Raw genomic sequence first — 19185 nt, forward strand, 5'->3', positions numbered from 1 at the left:
ACACCAGTCTGTAATAAAACAGTTGAATAAATATTTTGGAAAAACACAATATTTCATAAGTGTATGGACAACAGTAAAATAAAAAGCACACAATGCCTAAAGGCAGAGGCATGAAAATAAGAATTTTACAAAACAAAATCTTTATTATTAACAATACAATAAAAATAAACTTCAAAGCGATGTTAATGGTACATGACTTTCTTAGGATTAGTAGAGATCTAAATAACTACAGCTTTCTGCTATAAATAGACAGTATATAATGATGAAAAATACAGAGAAACTACAGTAAAATCAGTATTTACTATCGTTCTAATAGAAACCATTTAAAAATTTGCATTTAGCCATAACTAAAAAAATTGTCATCTCCAAAACCTTTTCACTTCAGAAATCATCTAGCTTTTTCACACTTTTCTTTTAGTACTTAAGGAGTTGTGGGTGAAGTATAAAGAAAAAAAGAAATAGTTCACTTAAAGAGGTAGACCTAGGGTAAGGGACACAACACTTACAATTAATTGGAATGTTTGTTTTCACCGTTTTACATCAATCTCATGTAAGCATCAAAGTAACTTGGACTGATTTTATTCTGTTGCAAAGGTAAGCTTGAAAGGCTTTGGTGAAATTGAATATGATACAAACATATAACTGATTTCAAGAGTTATGTCCCTTACCAGAGGTCTATCTCCTTAATTTATAACAATGAATGATTATCAGGAATATTTATTATTGATTTGTTTTAAATTAATATTTTCTTCTTACTGTAAAAGTACTATTTTGTGCATGGTAAACCAGTTTTTATGGGTGATCCAGACTACGAAATTTGGTTCCCAATGAAAAGGAAATTCCCATTGATGTGTTAACAGATAACCTTAAAACCATGAATTCAAAATTCCACAAATTTGTGTATCTTCCCTTATCCACGAAAATTCGTATCCACAAATTTAAGTACTTTCAGAGTATATAATTTGGACGTAGAAACAATCTTTGTTTCACTCAATGCATATTGAATTCAAAAGCTATTTAAAATTTGCAAATCAATTATGTCATCAACCAATCTCTGCATGATTTTTAAATAGAATAATATTTTTAAGTGCATGAACTCAAGATTAAAAGCAACCAAAATTAACGAAGGAACTATTAATTTTTACAACATGTAGTATACTACAAATGTACATAAAAATCATGGTTGATATAAAATGATATAACAAAAACAACAATCAGCTTACAATGAAGTACAATAATCATAGAAAAAACACTGGTACCAACATACCGGTAATTTAAATTATCTGGCAAGAAGAAGTTACATCATTTATTTGCATAGGATTATGGAAATGGTTTAAATACACTGGTTTTTAATGCAAATTTGGTTGAAAAAAAGTACATGCAGTCACCTGACTCACAATTTGAAGTCTTTGCTGCACAAAAACACAAAACAGACAAATCTGGGCTAAGAAACGATGTTAAAGACAAAAATACCAATAGCTGCTAATGAACAAAATCAAACATACTACATGAAGCCTTAGTTTCAGTAAAGAAACTCAAAATGCTACTACAAATATTTAGCTTAGTTAAGCACATAACAAATATTGCAACGCCTTAAGAAATGACGATTTGTTATGAGTGGGAGGGGCTTGGAAAATTTCTTCAGATTAAAATAACTTTTCACCATGTTAACAGTAAAAATATTTATTTTTCACATACAATGAATAAAGTTATTTATTTACATTAAAAAAAAGCTTTATGATAGATCAGAGATTTGAAAGAAATGAAATATTTTTTTCTCATATCTTCAACATCAAAATTCTACCAAGCCCCATCCCATCTCAAATCAAATGGTTGTTCCCTTATTACAACTGAATGGTCCTACCCATAATTCACGATAAAGAAAATGATGTTTAACTATGGCAAGTAGTTTTAAGTAATAAAATTACAAGAAATCATAGTGATAACCATTGCAAATATATATAAGCAAAATAGCTTATTTACACGAAACTTAAATTCTGAAAGAATTATAATGAAGACATATTTATGACATTAAAAAAAATCATAAGCACAGTGATTTTTAAACAGTACATGAAGTCAGAGCTAATCTAATTAAAATCCGACTCATCAATTGTTCCATTCAGTCACTGCATGTAGGATTTAACAACACTACATTCTACTTTCTGTTCTGATGACCAATCAAATTTCATCTTTTGTGATTTTGAAAGCATTATTCAAAGCATTATTTCGAGGTTTCTGAAAAGGTCATCAGAACAGAAAGTAGAATGGAGTGAATGGAATTATTGATTGGTCTGATTAAAATTAGACTGAACAAGAACAAACTCTTGAAGTCTTAATAACATGTGAGGGGTTATAATGAACAGGGTGACTACAGTTCCTCTACAAAATCTAATATATAAAAATGAATATAGAAAATGATAGATCAGTAAAAAATAATATACATTTACTATGTTTGAACTTTGAACCAGCAACTGGTTTTACCTGTTCTAGATTTTCTATAGAACTACTGACAGGTATTGCACATATACATATAAATAACATAACTAGAGGCTCAAGAGAGCCTGAATTGCTCACCTGGTTAACCATTTGCTAATTTGAAAAACTTGAGGAAAAAAAACAACAACAAAACTTTCAGGAACCTAACTCCTACATCCTCCATCTCATGATGCTGAACAATATTACCTGGATAGAAATTTGCTACAGGCAACGGTTTTTGAATTTTTTGCAAAAAACTGCAATCTGACCCTTATGTTCTATTTTTAGTAACAGCAGCCATGTTTTTTCATGGATCAAAAATCCCAATGGTCATTTTGTGCAGAATACTCTAATGAACAATCATGCCAAGTTTACACCTGTCAGTCCAGTTGTTTCAGAGGAGAAGATTTTTTTAAAGTTGTCCACAATGACAGCGTCCACGACGACTATGGCAACAGACGCCAAGTGATGGCATAAGCTCACTTGGCCTTCGGCCAGGTGAGCTAAAAACAAATGTTATGTAAGATGATAATTCTATCATGAGAAATTAAACATGGGAAAAATGGCAGGAAGTCACTTTCTATCAAGATAGAACATGTTATCAAAAAATAAGTATTTTAAAACCACTCTAAGCTTTCTTAAAAACTGACTTTCAAGAAAAAACTTCAATTACTGAAAATGTATGTAAACAATAGATTTATAATGGGTGATGTAAATTTAATTACAAGTAACCCGTTTATCAACAGTCAATAACTGATAAAATTCCAGTCTAGCTTGCGAAAAATTTGTTTCAAAAGAATGAAGAACATGACAACACAATTTTCAAATGTAAGCATAAAGATAAAACATGTACCAGGTACATGTATAATATTTCCAAATTTGACATTATAAAATACATATAATACACATACAAATATGTTTACTAAACACAACCAGAAATAGTCTTAAGCAGAAATCATAACCTCCGAATTTTGCTGATGCCTTTCAGTGATAAACTTACATATGTCATACACAAAATATGCTACATGTACTTGTAGTTTAATTTTTAGGTAAACATGTACCATAACTGTAAATTTGACAAAAAATGACTAAATGACTTTTCTGTGGTTATCATTGTATGATAAAAAACTTATCTAAAAGTCAAAAGCATATAAAGAAAAATGAATAAATTAAGCTTATCATTTCTATCCCATGATTCCTTATTAATAAAACACTAAGAGGATAATCAAAATACGATCACCAGCGCTGAAGAACATCTAAATTTAACAATTGCACAGAATTTGTTCAGTGCACAATTTAAGTAGCAATATTTTTAAGAATCATGCAAATTCTGTAACTAGAGGCTCAAGAAAGCCTGAATCGCTCACCTGGTTAACCACTTGCTCATTTGAAAAACTTGAGGAATGAGACAGGCTAAGTTAAAATCAACTAAAATTATTCATAGCATTTTCATGACCTAAACCAAAATTTTGCTAAAGGCAACAATTTTTGAATTTTTTTCAAAAACCTGTCTTATGACCCCTAAGTTCCAATTTTAGTATAGGCTGCCATATCTATTCACGGATTAAAAATCACAACAGTCATTTTGAGCACAATACACTAAAGAACTATTATGCTTATTTTCATTCAATGATCTTAAATGGTTTTAGAGAAGACGATTTTCAAAGTTGTACATGTGAAAAAAAAAAACAACAAACAAACGGTTTCAAGGGTTGTAACTCCTACATTAGTCTATGAATGGTTTTGAAAATATCGGCATAGGTCCTTCTCATGATGCTTAACAATTTTACCCTGCCAGAAATTTGCTAAAGGCAACGGTTATTGAGTAATTTGCAAAAAACTGCCATCTGACCGCTGTTATATTTTTAGTAATGGGTGCCATGTTTTTTCATAAATCAACAATCTCATCTGTCAATTTGTGTGGGATACCCTAAGGAAAATATATGTCAACTTTCATTGACTTCTGTGCAATGGATTTTGAGAAGATTTTCAAAGTTGCACATGCAAAAAATGCAAAAAAAAAACTGAATCAGGGGCCGTAACTCCTACATCAGTTGACCAATCGTTATGAAAATTTCGGCATAGGTCCATCTCATGATGCTGAACAATATTACCCAGACAGAAATTTCCTAAAGGCAATGGTTTTTGAATTATTTGCAAAAAACTGCAATCTGACCCTTATGTTCTATTTTTTGTAACAGCGGCCATGTTTTATCATGGATCAAAAATCCCAACAATCATTTTGTGCAGAACACCCTAAGGGACAATCATGTCAAGTTTAAAACCTGTCAGTCCAGTAGTTTCAGAGGAGAAGATTTTTTAACATTTGTCGACAACGACGACGGACGCCAAGTGATGGCATAAGCTTCACCTTCGGCCAGGTGAGCTAAAAATGTAATACACCTAAAAAAAAGGCTACATAATTTAATTTTGTTATTAAGTTGCTTTATAGGTCTATATGATGAAATATATAATTATTTATTCCAACCAGTCTGCTCATAGGAGATAATCCACGTGGAAAATCCAATAGTTACTATTGTTTTTGTGTCATTTACAGAATTTTGAATTTTACAGTACATTCTATAAATATTTTATCTTCTAAGAACAAGGGTTATAAGAAAAACCACATATTACTTTCTGTTTACTATGACAATTTACACAAAATATCAAAAATAAAAAAAATGATTCTCATGTGGAGTGCTACTTAAATCTTCAAGCGTTCTTGGCACAAGTAATTATACTTTGGTTTTTTACACTAGCCAGCCTATATGTTATACAGATTTTTTTCCATAATTTATAACTAAGTTTAGTAATAGGTGGATTGATTGTGAAGTTTTGGTGGAAGAATGTTCAAGAGTGAAATTACAGAATTTATTTCACATGTGAAGTTTTTTTATATTTAATGCCTTATCCTCAAGGTTAAGAATTTTAACTGGTTCAATATAAATAGACAGACACATTAAGTGCACTCTTACTGATTTAAGTACAGGCAGTAGTTTTATAAGCAATATTTAAGTACATACTAAAGTAACCACAACTATTTTTCCTTTTTTCATACATTAAGACAAAGTTTAAAGAGCATTGAGGACAAGATTGTAGTCAAATATATCAGCATTATATGGTAATATAAATATTCAGGCCATCACTTTGATTTGACTACTAACTAGGAAAAGAATCAAGATTAAAAATGAACTTCTGCTTCATGTCAAAATGTGTTATCTGGTATTCTTTAAACAGATACATGTACCAAGGATTTAAGTGGTGTATAGCTTGAAAGTGAGTTTACTTAGAGAGAATAACTACAGATTTAATTTTAAAAATTGCAAAAGAAAAAAAAAAATTCCCTCTTTTAATACATGCGTAACTATTTCATATTTATGTTTAAAAACATGTTCTGTCATAAAAAAAAATTTGTTTAGACAAATCAATCATTAATTTAAGAAATATATCGACCAAAACATGTGTTGAAAAAACTATTCCATCATAATCATTCTTTACTATACACCAAAAGGATTTATAAATTTAAACACTTATTTTTGGAAATGAAATCAGGACAGCAATGTCACATATTAGGTCATTCTAAAGTCACGATTAGTTTTTCATACCAGTATGTAAATAGGAAATAGGATATGTTAATCTGCTTGTTTGTAAGAACATTGACACTTACGTGGGTGAACAGATGATCTTATTGTGTAACAACAAACTAATTAATCCAGTTTTATCTAATATCAACAATGGATACAACATATCAGAAAGAGCTTCTCTTATTGGTTATAAAACAAGGTCATGTGGTATTCCTTGACGTGCATTAAAATTTAAAGGGCATTATCATATGGTCTGCCCTTGGTTTGATGTAATGCCTTTAACATTGATTATGCCCTTGCCTATCACTTGAGACTTTATCAACCTTTAAATTAATATCACAGTCCCACAGGCAGTCAATTTATTACGATGATGCCCTCTATATAAGCAATTATTGTATACTTAGCAATTATTCACACAACTCGTGGAATTTTGTTCGTCTGCCAAGGAAATTGTCTTCAGAAAAGTGTGCAAATAAAACTTAAAGGTAACCACTCATGAGATCCATAAAAATGAAGACTAGATTTGGCTTCAATCAGTAATATTACAAAATGAAGGACAGCTCTTGACACAGTTTTCCATATTTTGTTTTAAAGTGGACAAATTATCAAAACAGTTTAAATTTACACCATATACACTGAAACCAGTCCTAACCATATTCTGCATAAACAGTTAACCTGTCTTAAGGAGGTAGACCTAGGGTAAGGGGCATAACTCTTGAAATCAGTGCTATTTTTTTAATCATATTCAATTTTGCCAAAACCTATTAAGCTGTCATTTGAAGCAGAATGATATCAATCCAACTTACTTTGATGCTTACACAAGACTGATGTCCAATGCTGAATGCAAACATTCCACTGCTTTGTAAGAGTTGTGTCCCTTATTCTAGGTCTACCTCCATAAGTCCCTTTACATCAGTTTTACAGTGCATATAACAATGGTGTTTGGGGAGGAAAGTTGGTCTCCTATCTATAAAATAGGAAATGTTTACACAAATGTACCAATGATTTGTCAGAGTTATGCCCCTTAACCTAGGGTAGGTCTACCTCTTTATATATTCATTACAAAACAATCTTTGACAAAGTATAAATTACAAATGACTAACATCTACTGTGAAATAATTCTATGTACAATTAAGAAATTTCAAAGTCAGCACCAGGTTATTTAAGTAAATTGTTTATGCAATGTCACATTGGAATAAAGAGTAGAAAAACAGAAATATCATTACATTTTCAAAAACTCTAATTTATCCATAACATATAAAAAATATTGTTTAAGAAACGACTGTTATATTTTTTCGGTCTTTGAAGAAATAACTTCAATCACGTGGTGCACTAAATAACCAGCTAATAGCAGCTTATTTTAAAGTGTGCAAAATGGGCATTAACATTATTTCAAATAGACCGAAAAATATAAGGGTCATTCCTTATAATTCAATTTTTAAAATAGTATCAAAATTCTATGAGTATGATGGACAATATTTTTATCCAATCAAAAAGCCTATTACTTCTGAAATTAAACTATTGCAGCATGAAAAATAGGGATAGAGTAGTTTTCCCTTTATTGAACAATTATTACCTAATGAACTGCCTATTGCAGTTAACAGGACAATTGAGAAGGAAAATTAAACTTTCATTCAGACAAAGACTAAATTATCTATGGAATAAAAGAAAGTTAATATCATCTTGTTGATTGTCCAGTTAATTATCTAAGAAACATCATCAGGTAATGATCATTCAATCAAGGGATGGCTACCTCTATTCCCTGAAGTTTACCACTTTATTTGCTGTAAAAGGCTATTTCATACTGTATATGTATTTATTTTCAATACAATGTAACTAATTCTTGTAAATGTAGTAAATAATTTGAAATGTGAACCTTAATTCATTGCGCATTATATATATTTTAAACTAGCAAATAATAACAAAAAATTTGCACAAAAAAAACCCCCACATTTTTCTGAAAGTAAACAACCTTATTATAATTACTAAAGGCACATTTATAGGTTTAATAAATGGTTTCAATTAATTTATATAAGTCAAAAAAGCAGTAAAATGCAGTCTTGGTAACACATGCTTAAATAGGAATTTACCTTTGCTTCAAGAAAATATAAGGTGGTTTACATGGTAAGGCCCACAAATATGTAGTTTTATTTCCTGCTACAAACAAGAAAAAATAGGGTAGGTACTAGGTAGATAGGGAAACTATTGTATTTCTTTAAAAAAAAATTACATTGAAGTAGAGGGGAAACCATCTAAACTTGAACCGTGCTTGTGCCATAATGGTCATAAAACATTTAGGGTCAGCACAAAAACTGGAGGGCAATCAAGAGAATCAGTGTTCAAACATAACTCAGGTAACTGTATGCTTCTACTCACTGAAGATATTTGTTACAAAAGTACAGAACTCGGGTAACTGTATGCTTCTACTCATTAAAGATATTTGTTACAAAAGTACAGAAATCAGGTAACTGTATGCTTCTACTCACTGAAGTTTCTTGTTACAAAAGTACAGAACTCAGGTAACTGTATGCTTCTACCCACTTTAGATATTTGTTACAAAGTACATAACTCATGTAACTGTATGCTTCTACTCACTGAAGATATTTCTGCTCTGTGTTCAACAAGAGAGCAAGTAAATTAAACAGGATGTAAATTAGAAAAGAAAACTAGTATTAGTAAAACATGTCACATTAGAAATATAAAATGTTTTTGTAGAACATAACAAAATATATTGAAAAAAAACATCAGTTTTGAAGACTGAAACAGAAGTTTTGCATAAAGTATGACATGGACATAATTCAAGATATTCAAAACTAGCACTGTTCTTTCTACAGTAAAACCTAACTAAACCAAACCCTACTGGACTTGAATATTGGATCAATTTAGACAGGTGTTCAGTTTACTAAGTTTTAAAATAAATTTAAATGGATATGAAAAAAAACTTGTAAAAACTGTCTGGTTTAGATGTGTTTCACTGTTATAACAGAAAAATGAAAAAGACATCAAGCAGAAATCAGATATCAATTCTGACAAAAAGTACATCTCAAAACAATAAATATTTATACTTTACTTAGAATCAAATGAGAAATCTGTGAAAAACTTACACGAAGAAAGTCCAGTAAAACCTTTTCGGAATTACAATTGGTTCAGTTTAGACTGGTGTTTGGTTAACTAGGTTCATAATACATTTAAATTGATGGGGACTTTAAAAAGTGTCTGGTGTACACAGGACATCAGATTATTCAAGGTTCGATTTAGACAGATTTAAGGAGGTAGACCTAGGGTAAGGGACATCTCTTGAAAACAGTGAGGATATCAGATTATTCAAGGTTCAGTTGAGACAGGTTTAAGGAGGTAGACCTAGGGTAAGGGACATAACTCTTGAAAACAGTGATATGTTTGTATCATATTCAATTTCACCAAAACCTATCAAGTTTTCTTTTGAAACAAAATGAAATCAACTAAGTTACTTTGTTGCTTACATGAGATTGATGTCAAATGCTGAATACAAATGTTCCAAACTTCCAATTATTTGTAAGAGTTGTTTCCCTTACCCTAGGACTACCTCCTTAACTGTACAATGAAAAAGTCACAGGTGTTTCCTAAATTTATAGATATACTGATATGTAAATGTATATATAGCAATCAGTGATTGAGAAAAATAGGCAAATGCTTGAAGCTGAAATCTAGTACAGAACAAGCCTAAAGCAGGAACGACAAACAACATCTATTACAACCATTGTATGCAATAATATAATAATAAATTGTCAAAGGTTTCACAGAACAGAGCATCATATATTTTGTAATAGTTTGATGGATGAGGACTGACTGATAGACACAACCAAACGAATAAATGAAAATGCATTTAGAAAAAAAAAACATGGTAATGTCACTCCATACACAACTAATAACATATATCAAAAAAATAAAGTAAAGTGAAATGAAAAATATTATAATATCTTAATATCAATCAAAAAAACTCAAAATATTAGATCTTTTGGTGAAACTACCACAAATATTTTATTCAATGTTATCTTACACAGATGTACTCTGAGTTTCAAAAAAGAAATATTTTCAGGGGTTCAGAATATTCGAGTAATGACATTTCCTGACAGTATGGAGGAATGGAATTTTAACCAATTAAGTTGTAGGAATAGGATTCAAATTTACTTTCAAGAATGAAAGGTCCTGGATTTTTTTTTTTTTTTTTTTGCATCCTTAATGACAAGTCCTCTATAAGAATTTGAAGAGTTCTCAATACGAGTAAATGTAAAACATGGTTGGTCTAGGAACTACTGGTAGGTTAATAAAATTTTGATGGTCCTGAACCTTGGACCAGTGCTAATTTGAACCCCTAATTTTACGCAGTTACTGACAAAAGTTTAAAAACTAATGATTCTTTGAAAATGAACAAGATATAATATTATAAAGATATAAAATTAACTTGTCTTTTTAACAAACTAGAAATAGCTCACAAATAGAATACCCCTGCTTCAAATGGACTCTAATGTAAAATTTTCAATTTGGATTTATCTCCCATTTATATTATATTCTTTCAGGCACGTCTACATATCATACCAGGGGTTGAAAATTTTTTTGGGAAGACCAGAGCCCTGGACTTTTTCATCTTTTGTACACTAAGCCTGAACAATGTTGTGTCAAGTCCCAATCGATATAAATGCAATTTTGTTATCTGATATTCTTATGTATAAGAAGACACGGTGTCAATTGATTCCATCTACAGGTGTGATGCCTTGTCATCAGCTTTCTGTTTCTGCATTTTTTTAACCACGAAATTGTAATTGAGCAACGATATTTTCCTCAAAAGTTTATCAACGAAATTTGATATTTATTATTCCAGCGCTTGATTAATAAATTTGTAGTATGTCAAAAAATGTGTCTGATCAAGCGCAAGTGTGATTCAGACTTGAGAATGACTAATCAATAGATCGATCTAGTGAATACCCATTCTAAAAATAAAGTTATAACTATTTATAGATCAGGGAATAGATCGAGAAACATGGTCCAAATAATGACAACAAAATCTTTCAAAAAATAGTGTTTATTTTTTTTAGATTTGCCATGCCCGTCGGACTTATTTCATTGAAAAAACGGCAAGTCCGAGGTGCAATTTTTTAGTCCCGGGTGTTGGGCTTTAGGAATTTTCAACCCCTGCATACCCAAACATCCTACAAAATTTCATCAAATCTCTTGTGCTGTTTAGGAGGAGTTGTGTTTACAAGGAATATGGATAGACCAATGGACAAAAAGATGGGGTGATTCCTATATACCCCCTAACATTGTTTGTGGGGGTATAATAAAATGTCCAAATCATGAACACTAATATCTCAACCGGTATATTAATACTTCAGATTGACAAAAGTACATGAAAACATTATGCATCCAAACGCTCCTTCCTGTAAACTATCACTATGTATTCACAGCATTAATATTTGCATATTCTGTGATTTGATGATCACTATCAACTAGCTCCATCTCTAGGGCTTCTTCATAAGGTGGTGGAGATGGAGGTAATGGTTTGGGATTGACAGAACCATTCTCAGCAATGTGTGAATCTGATGTGTCTATAATATGAGATTGAATAGCTGATGGATTGTACTCAAAATATATTTCTGGATCTGAAAAATCAAAAATAAGAAGTGTTTCAATACATGTCACTGACACAACTAGATATCAACATAAATAAAAAGAATTTATAAATTGGTAGTGTGTGATTATAACAGGCATGATTTTACAAACCAACAAAAAAGTGGAAATTGGTGAAATTGAAAGTAAACATACAGTTAAGTAAACATACAGTTAAAAAATAGAACGGTAAATCAGAAAAGGAAGAAAATCATGTCTGTTATAATCTTATATAAACGAAGGTGGTTGTTAAAAAGTTTTATTGTATAGAAAGCTGTGATTTACCAAAATGTTCTCAATCCAAAAAAAAATTGATATTAATTCACACTGTGAAATAAAATCGTTAATTTCACTCTCACACTTTCTCCTGCCAAAACGTCACAACATGAATACCAATCTGCCTTTAAAATTTTAAATTTAAAGTTTAAAATTTAGGTTTAAAATAGCAATGAATAATTGAGGAAATCTATATAATAAATAGGATAATAAATTGGTTATTGTGAATAACCAAAATATGATAACTCGTGCCAAGGACGCCTTATGATTTAACTTGAGAGTGAAACAAGTTCCACACACTCATGAAATCAAGGCATTCTTCAGCACTAATGATTATATTTTGGTTATTCACTCTTTCTAATTAATTATCCTCTAATTCTTTGGTTTTATTTTTCTTTAAATTTGACTTTAAGAGACAGTTCATGCACAAATCAGGCAGATCCTATGATATTGTCTTCATTTCTTTTGTTACATTGAAGTCGCATGTGCTTTATTGGTTATGTGAGTGAATTTAATAAAGAATTATAAACTGTATATTCAGAATTTAATCATGTTTTCAATAAAAAAAACAAATGAAAGTCAGATGGATAAAAAAACATACCTGGTTGTCTTACTCCAATGTGTCTATTTGGTTCTTTTGCAGGCAAGGGAACATATGCATTAGAATGAGAAAGGTGGCTACCCTGTAAGTTTTCAAGATTTGTTCCTGATTCGGAAGTCTCTAAATCTTCCTTTAACGACATCCGTAATCGGATAGTCTTAATGATTAAGTACATGATCAACATGAAAGCCACCACACTTATTACAGCTATTCCTATCTTGACACCTATTGATAATCCACCACTCTCTGACTTTTTTCCCTTGTATGGTACTGCAATAGTCATATACATGTTACAGTAAATTAGATACACAGTTTATAATTTATAGTAGTTTTAGGAAGGATTTAAAGCAGCTAACTTAGAGATTTATCTAAATCTACAGGTAAAAAAAAGTTACTGCTATGGTATTATTAGACAACTGTAATTATTAAATGGAAGTTAGCCACGCTAATTCATTTTTTTACAGAGGCAAGGCTAAGCCAAGTAGTTTGTAAAGAAAGAGTCAAATTCATAGTTGAATTTAAGGCAGAAAATGCATAATAGATGTGGAAAACCCCATCAACTTTTGATTAATGTAAATCATTGCGACATTACAATATAAAGTCATATACAGTCTGTGATAATGTACATCTGTAGCACTTGTAATTATACAGTACATGCAAATCTGACTGCTGAAAAAGAACTGTTGCAGTAATGTGAATTTCAAAACACATGCCCTTTGTTCAGAACTTACATGTATCTAATGATTATCTTCTCCTCTAACTAGTATTCATTTGTGTTTTGTTTACCGGTATTATTTTATTGCCAAGTAACTCATAGTTTGGTACAATTATGATAAACTACCACATTTCACTGGGTTCTATTTAAGCTTACCAACTAGTGCAAATAATTAGCCCACTTTTCTAGGTTGTGTGATAGTTGGTGTTTTCTTGTATAATATCTGAGATTTGTCATTGTCTAATGAACATTTCTATACCTCTACAAAAGCATTCTTTCAAAATTAACCATTTAAGCAATTATTTTATTATTATGGCCTAGTTTGAAACACCATAATTTGAACTCTATAATACAGCATAACTTCTGAGGGTCATTTTCAGAGTCAATGTGCCAATGGCCAATTCAATTTACCAATAACTGCGTTTTTGTATTAGTACCATACATATTTAAACAACATACCAGTTGTGATATTAAGTCTGAAGTTATATCTACTATCACCAGGGTTTTCAGTCATTAATATCAGTCTCATATACATGTTTTTGTCTTGCAACATAAATGACTGATCCTTTGCCTTCCCTGCAGTATTACAGTCAAGGGTTTTCTAAAAATAATAACCTTAAATGTATATACATGAAATAAGATATAACAGTAAAACCTGCCTTAATCAAACCCTGAATAAACCGAACCTTTCTTCACCAACACTATTTGAAGTCCATACATATCATTTGAAACCTGTTTAAATTGAGTACCTGTCTAAACCAAACAAATTCTACAGAGGATCAGTTTAGACAGGTTCACTGTACATAGTTGTTTATTATTGTTACTCTTTATGGGATTGATTTTCTTGATTGAGCCTATAAGGCAAGCTTGATAAACCAATCATGTGAAGATGGTCAATGTTGTGTTTATAATACAAATGATGCTATCATAGACATGGCATTTAAGAGAGTTTCCATTAAAAAAAAAAAAAAACAGGCAGTGGATGGCACAGGATAATTTTTTTTCACAAAATTTTTATTCATTTCATATCACGAGTGCATCTTTTTTAAAAGTTGAATGTTGGTTTTTGATGAACTATAATGGCTGAACAAGAAGTCAATCATTTTTTAAGACTCCTTACATTATTCATGACAAGTTTGTTAAACCTTGGTTAAGTATTAGCCAACATACATGCCAAAATGTGTTTGCCAATAAAGATTTAATGGCAAATTTGAGGGTCCAGTCACCCACTAAGTACTAGTAATTTAAGCCACACAAAAAAGTACTGTGAAAGTACTATTGTTTGTGGGTACCAATATCCACGATTTTTGTAGGTAGGCCAAACCATGAAATTTGGTTCACAACGAAAAGGAGATTTCCACAATAAAAACATGGTGCAAGGCTCAAAAGTTGGGGAAAAATGTATGAAAGACAAGGTAAAGTCTGCCTTAGGGATAAATGAAAATAAATCACAAATTCAAGAATCCACGAAGTTGTGTTTCTTCCCTAATCAACGAAAATTGGTATGTTTCTTTTTTTCAATTTGAATATTAAAACATATAAAAGTAAATAAAATAACGTCATATTACCTAAGCCAATCAAAAAACAGAAATGTCACTGGCAAACTATGGTTATATTTGAAGGAAACGAATATATAACCTGGGTTTCCAGGTTATCTTTTATCTTGTTTCATCAAGTGAATTAATTGTAACAATTCTTCCGGACATCATTTCTTCCAACTCAGGTGTAACTCAGTCAAGTGGTTTTCATACAGTTCAGAAAAAACATTGATATTAAGAAACTTAATTGGCCAAAAAAAGACAACCTACGATATTCAACTTTGAAAATATCATAATTGTAAGTACTTTGTATGTGTATCTTAACCAATTTATGTGTATTTGCCTGCCATTTTAGTATACTTACTAAAGGCTTTTCATCCATCATAGTTGAAGATCTACCCTCTGTAATTTTAACCCTAACAGCACATGTTTTTATATAAAAAGTGTCAAATTGTACAATAAGAGATCTATTTTCATCAAAGGGACCAACAACTATTTCACATTTTCTAATATTTGGTGTCCTGTCCTCCAGTGTGCCTTTAGCTTGGACCATTAAAGACTTCCCATCATGGACAAAGAGAGTTGTTCTTTGACTGCATGTATATTCATCATCCATCCATGCTAAAAAAAAATGAAATGCATGAGTAAAGATTAGTTAATGGAGATTAAGTACATGAAGGATAGAATTTAGTTCTATTGTAAGCATATTAAGTAGCTATCTTTGTAAGAATCAAGCAAAATCTGAAGAATGTGATACACCCGAAAAAAAAACGCTACATATTTTTTTTTGTAATTAAGTTGTTTTATAGGTCTATACTATGAAATGTGTAATTATTCATTCAAATCTGTCTGCTCTTAGAAGATAATCAACATTTAAAATGTAATAGATTCTATTGTATTTGAGTGTTATTTACAAAGTTATCTCCCTTAATTTTGAAATCTACAGTGCATTCTACATAACACTTATCTCCTAAGAGCATGGGTTATATGAAGAACTGAATGTTAATTTCTGTTTATTATAGGAATTCAAACAAAATATCAAATACTAAAATATGTAGACTTTTTACCCATGAATCACATTTTTCATGATTCTTAGCTGGAGTGCTACTTAATTTTTGTGGTTGCTTATTTTCATGAAGCCTGTCTATTGAATATACAAGGTCTCTTTCAAAGGGAGAAAATTGGGAAGAAAATGTCAATTTCAACAATTTTTGCACTAATTTATATGTTAACAGTACATTAAGAATAAAAAATTATGTAGTGTTTACATTTAAATGTATCTTATTTAAATATGTATCAAAAAGGACCCCAAAAAAGTTTTATAATACATTTCAAATTGAAACTTTAAATCTGACAATTTTTTTTCAAATTTCAGAAAATTTACATTTTTCGTATTTAACTTGATAGAATATAATTTGAATTAGGGCCTCAAGCTATTCAAACTTATTGAGCAAAAAAATGAGAGGGTTTGCTTGTGGATGCAAAATATTCCTTTTTCATACATAAATGATTGAACTAATCAAGGATCATCAATGAGATCCTGCAATAATATATGAGGTAAATAGTCCATCTAAGAAATATAGTACAAGAAGTAGTACATGTACCTTATGAATTATTCATAGTATTTTGATATAGGTAGTTGACTGTACTGTGTGGTGACACAGATTCCACTCATTCCACCACTACTAAAATATGTGTTAATGTTTGTGTATACATGCACTATACCAGTCCATGTCTTCCTTTTGAAAACATATGTTACACATAAGCACATACCTCTCTCAACGCCTTGTGATAATGCACTCTGTAAAATGAGCCAAATAAACATCCATTCCTGAAACCTGAATTTCACATTATCCGACCTGCAAAGGACAAGGTTTTGTTAAAGATTAATGGGGTTTAGTAGCTGGTACATGTATAATTTCACAAGAAATATTTTTTTGATATACCGGTACAAACAAAAAAGCAATTAAAATTCAGACTTTAAATTGAGATTTAAAATTAATGTTATTGGTTTTAGAGAAAGCATGTTAGCATGAACAAAAAATCCATCAAACTTTAAGCAATTCAAGTAAAACTTTTCCTGCTCTAATTTTCACTTTCAAAGGTCAAAGGATTTCCCATTTGCTCTATATTGTTTATCACACAATGTAGGTAATACTAAACAGAGGTAATTAAGGTACACTGTTTTTGAACACAAAGTTGACCTCATCTAATTTAGTAAAAATTTGATTGAAAAACCCAGGCAGGAATTTTTATGTGGAAACCAGTAAAAATAGTTTGAAATTGAAAAAAAAATAAAAGTCAATAATTTGGGGTGTGGCCCCTTTGACCCCTTATAGTTCGAAAACCATAAGAGATAACTGAAATCTGACCCACTATACATGTAACTTGAAACAGTCCAAAACACATTAAAACTGCTGATACATTTGTTTACCAGAATTATTTAAGGAACACAATAACTGTACAAACTGAAAATTTATATTAAAAAGTAACAAACATTCTACATTGGTTTTCATTTAACACCTATTTTCACAATTTTTTACTCCTTATTCTAAAATTGTAGTGGTCATACAGAGTTCACAAAAGCTTTTTTTTCTGCTGTTGGTCATAGGACTGACAAAGGCAAATGTTTTGTCGGTCCCACTGAAAATTTGCTGGTCCCAAGTAATCAGACTTCACAAAATCTTTTTAACCGCTGTCAGTCATGGGATCTGCACAATAGGTTGAAATGCTGGTTCTACTCAAATTTTACCTGTCAGGATCGGCAGGACCAGCAATTTTCACGATCTCTGAGCCCTCATAGTCTAAATTATACAGGAACCTTCTTTCAATGTAAGTAAATTTAAATCAGAATTTCAGAATAAATGGTCAACAAAAACTAAAGTAATCATATGGAAACGAAAAAGACAGACAACAACAGCTGCACCATAACAGTATATGACCACAAATTTTTTGCAGTTGGAACAAGTTTATGACCAAGCCTCGACTGTTATCAATCTATAGTGATTAATGCTGTCGCATCTGTCACAGAATGCGACAAATGTAAAATCTGAGAGGTGATGTCTGTGAAAATTTACAAGTAACATGAAACATGCATCCCAAATGCTTCCTTATCCCTGCAGCTTCAAATGATTATAGGAAATACTCATATCAGGGACTGGAATAATCTTCCTTCAAGTGTGGTGTCAGCACCATCAGTTGAGGCATTTAAGGCCTCTATGGCTTATTACAAAATGTAAGCAATCAAAGTTCAGTTTTAAATGTATAGAAATACATGTACATGTACATCTAAAATTTCATCATGCGACATTTACAATCAAGTAAAGCTTTAGTAAAAATTGCCATAGACAAAACTTTCAAAGATGTCTATGTTATTTTATCAGAACTACCCGGACATTTTCAAAAAAGTTACTTCAGGTTGAAAAAATCATGACAAAAGCCTACATTCTATGGCTAACACAGAACTGTTTGCCTAAGACAATTTTTTAAATATTTGAAGTCTTTTACCAGCATCAACTGATCAAAATATCTTAATCAAACTTGGCAGAAATGGTGAATGACATGAAGACTACTTTGTTCAAAAGGGAACCTAATACAGCATGCTAAGCTCACACTTAAATCCTCACATAATTAACGTGGATGGCGTGAGTAGGCATGCATACAAAATCATGGCAGAATAATCAATACATTGATTGTAGCCATTACAAGTATCTGGCAAAAGATGTTACTGTTATGTACATGTATATCTGGGTTAGATTTACATTTTGAGTGTGTAACTCACTGTAAGCCTATCCCATAATTGAAGATACGCCTTGTGATGGAAATAAATGACCAAAACATGATATACCAATATGTCCTTACATGCAAAATTTAAGTATACTTTTTATCATATATAAATTACAGAATGCTACCCATGTATTATAAAAAATTATGTTTACAATCTTGTTTACAATGAAATTCATCAACCTTGACCCAAACTTCATTATTTATATGATCGTAGTCCATCAGTGGCAACTAAGATGAATAAAAAAATTTCCTTACATCACATCTTATACTTTCCTATAATAACACAATATCATTTCCTTATTGAATGGAATTAAGTCTTACAATTTCATTGTTTCATATTTCACATATCTCGAATTCAGAAAAAATAAACAGCTTAAGTGATACGAAAGCTTAGTTTCAACAATACGATTCCGTTTTGTCAAAACGCACAACAGATATATTTTAGTAACGTACAATAAATTTCGAAATATTTCGGCAATTCAAATAATCCGTTTCATAAAAGACATTGTTTTGTTTGCAGAAACTTAAATTATCAGTGATTACTTAACACAAAAATAAAATGCT

The 19185-nt window shown here is 30.9% G+C and overlaps 1 protein-coding gene across 3 annotated transcripts; it reads right to left on the reverse strand.

Moving 5' to 3' along the window:
• Positions 1-123: 123 nt before the first annotated feature.
• LOC148627858 (uncharacterized) lies at positions 124-19056 on the reverse strand. 3 transcript variants are annotated; one of them, XM_088580630.1, is made up of 6 exons: positions 18943-19056; positions 16609-16694; positions 15200-15456; positions 13757-13898; positions 12583-12852; positions 124-11698 (listed from the first exon to the last, which is right to left on the reverse strand). In XM_088580630.1, exons 1-6 carry the CDS (start codon positions 18948-18950, stop codon positions 11490-11492), a joined length of 972 nt encoding a protein of 323 aa, XP_088436756.1. In that variant the 5' UTR covers positions 18951-19056; the 3' UTR covers positions 124-11489. The 3 variants fall into 3 exon arrangements, with proteins under 3 accessions (XP_088436756.1, XP_088436763.1, XP_088436749.1); XM_088580637.1 differs by having other exon boundaries at positions 18877-19048; XM_088580623.1 differs by lacking the exon at positions 18943-19056 and adding an exon at positions 18697-18740.
• Positions 19057-19185: the final 129 nt, after the last annotated feature.

The sequence above is a fragment of the Perna viridis genome, chromosome 1 (genome assembly GCF_037379345.1).
Source record: "Perna viridis isolate PV_CMFRI_1.1 ecotype Kerala chromosome 1, ASM3737934v1, whole genome shotgun sequence".
NCBI classification, from domain to species: domain Eukaryota; kingdom Metazoa; phylum Mollusca; class Bivalvia; order Mytilida; family Mytilidae; genus Perna; species Perna viridis.

What these genes read in the sequence shown, in the direction of transcription:
- LOC148627858 (XM_088580623.1), bottom strand. Translation starts at nt 18,725, where the DNA reads ATGATAAAAAGTATACTTAAATTTTGCAT. An exon ending in ATCACAAGGCGTTGAGAGAG is followed by an intron (nt 15,457 to 16,608) that starts GTATGTGCTTAT and finishes ATTTTTTTTTAG; the next exon opens with CATGGATGGATGATGAATAT. An exon ending in CAGACTTAATATCACAACTG is followed by an intron (nt 12,853 to 13,756) that starts GTATGTTGTTTA and finishes TGACTATTGCAG; the next exon opens with TACCATACAAGGGAAAAAAG.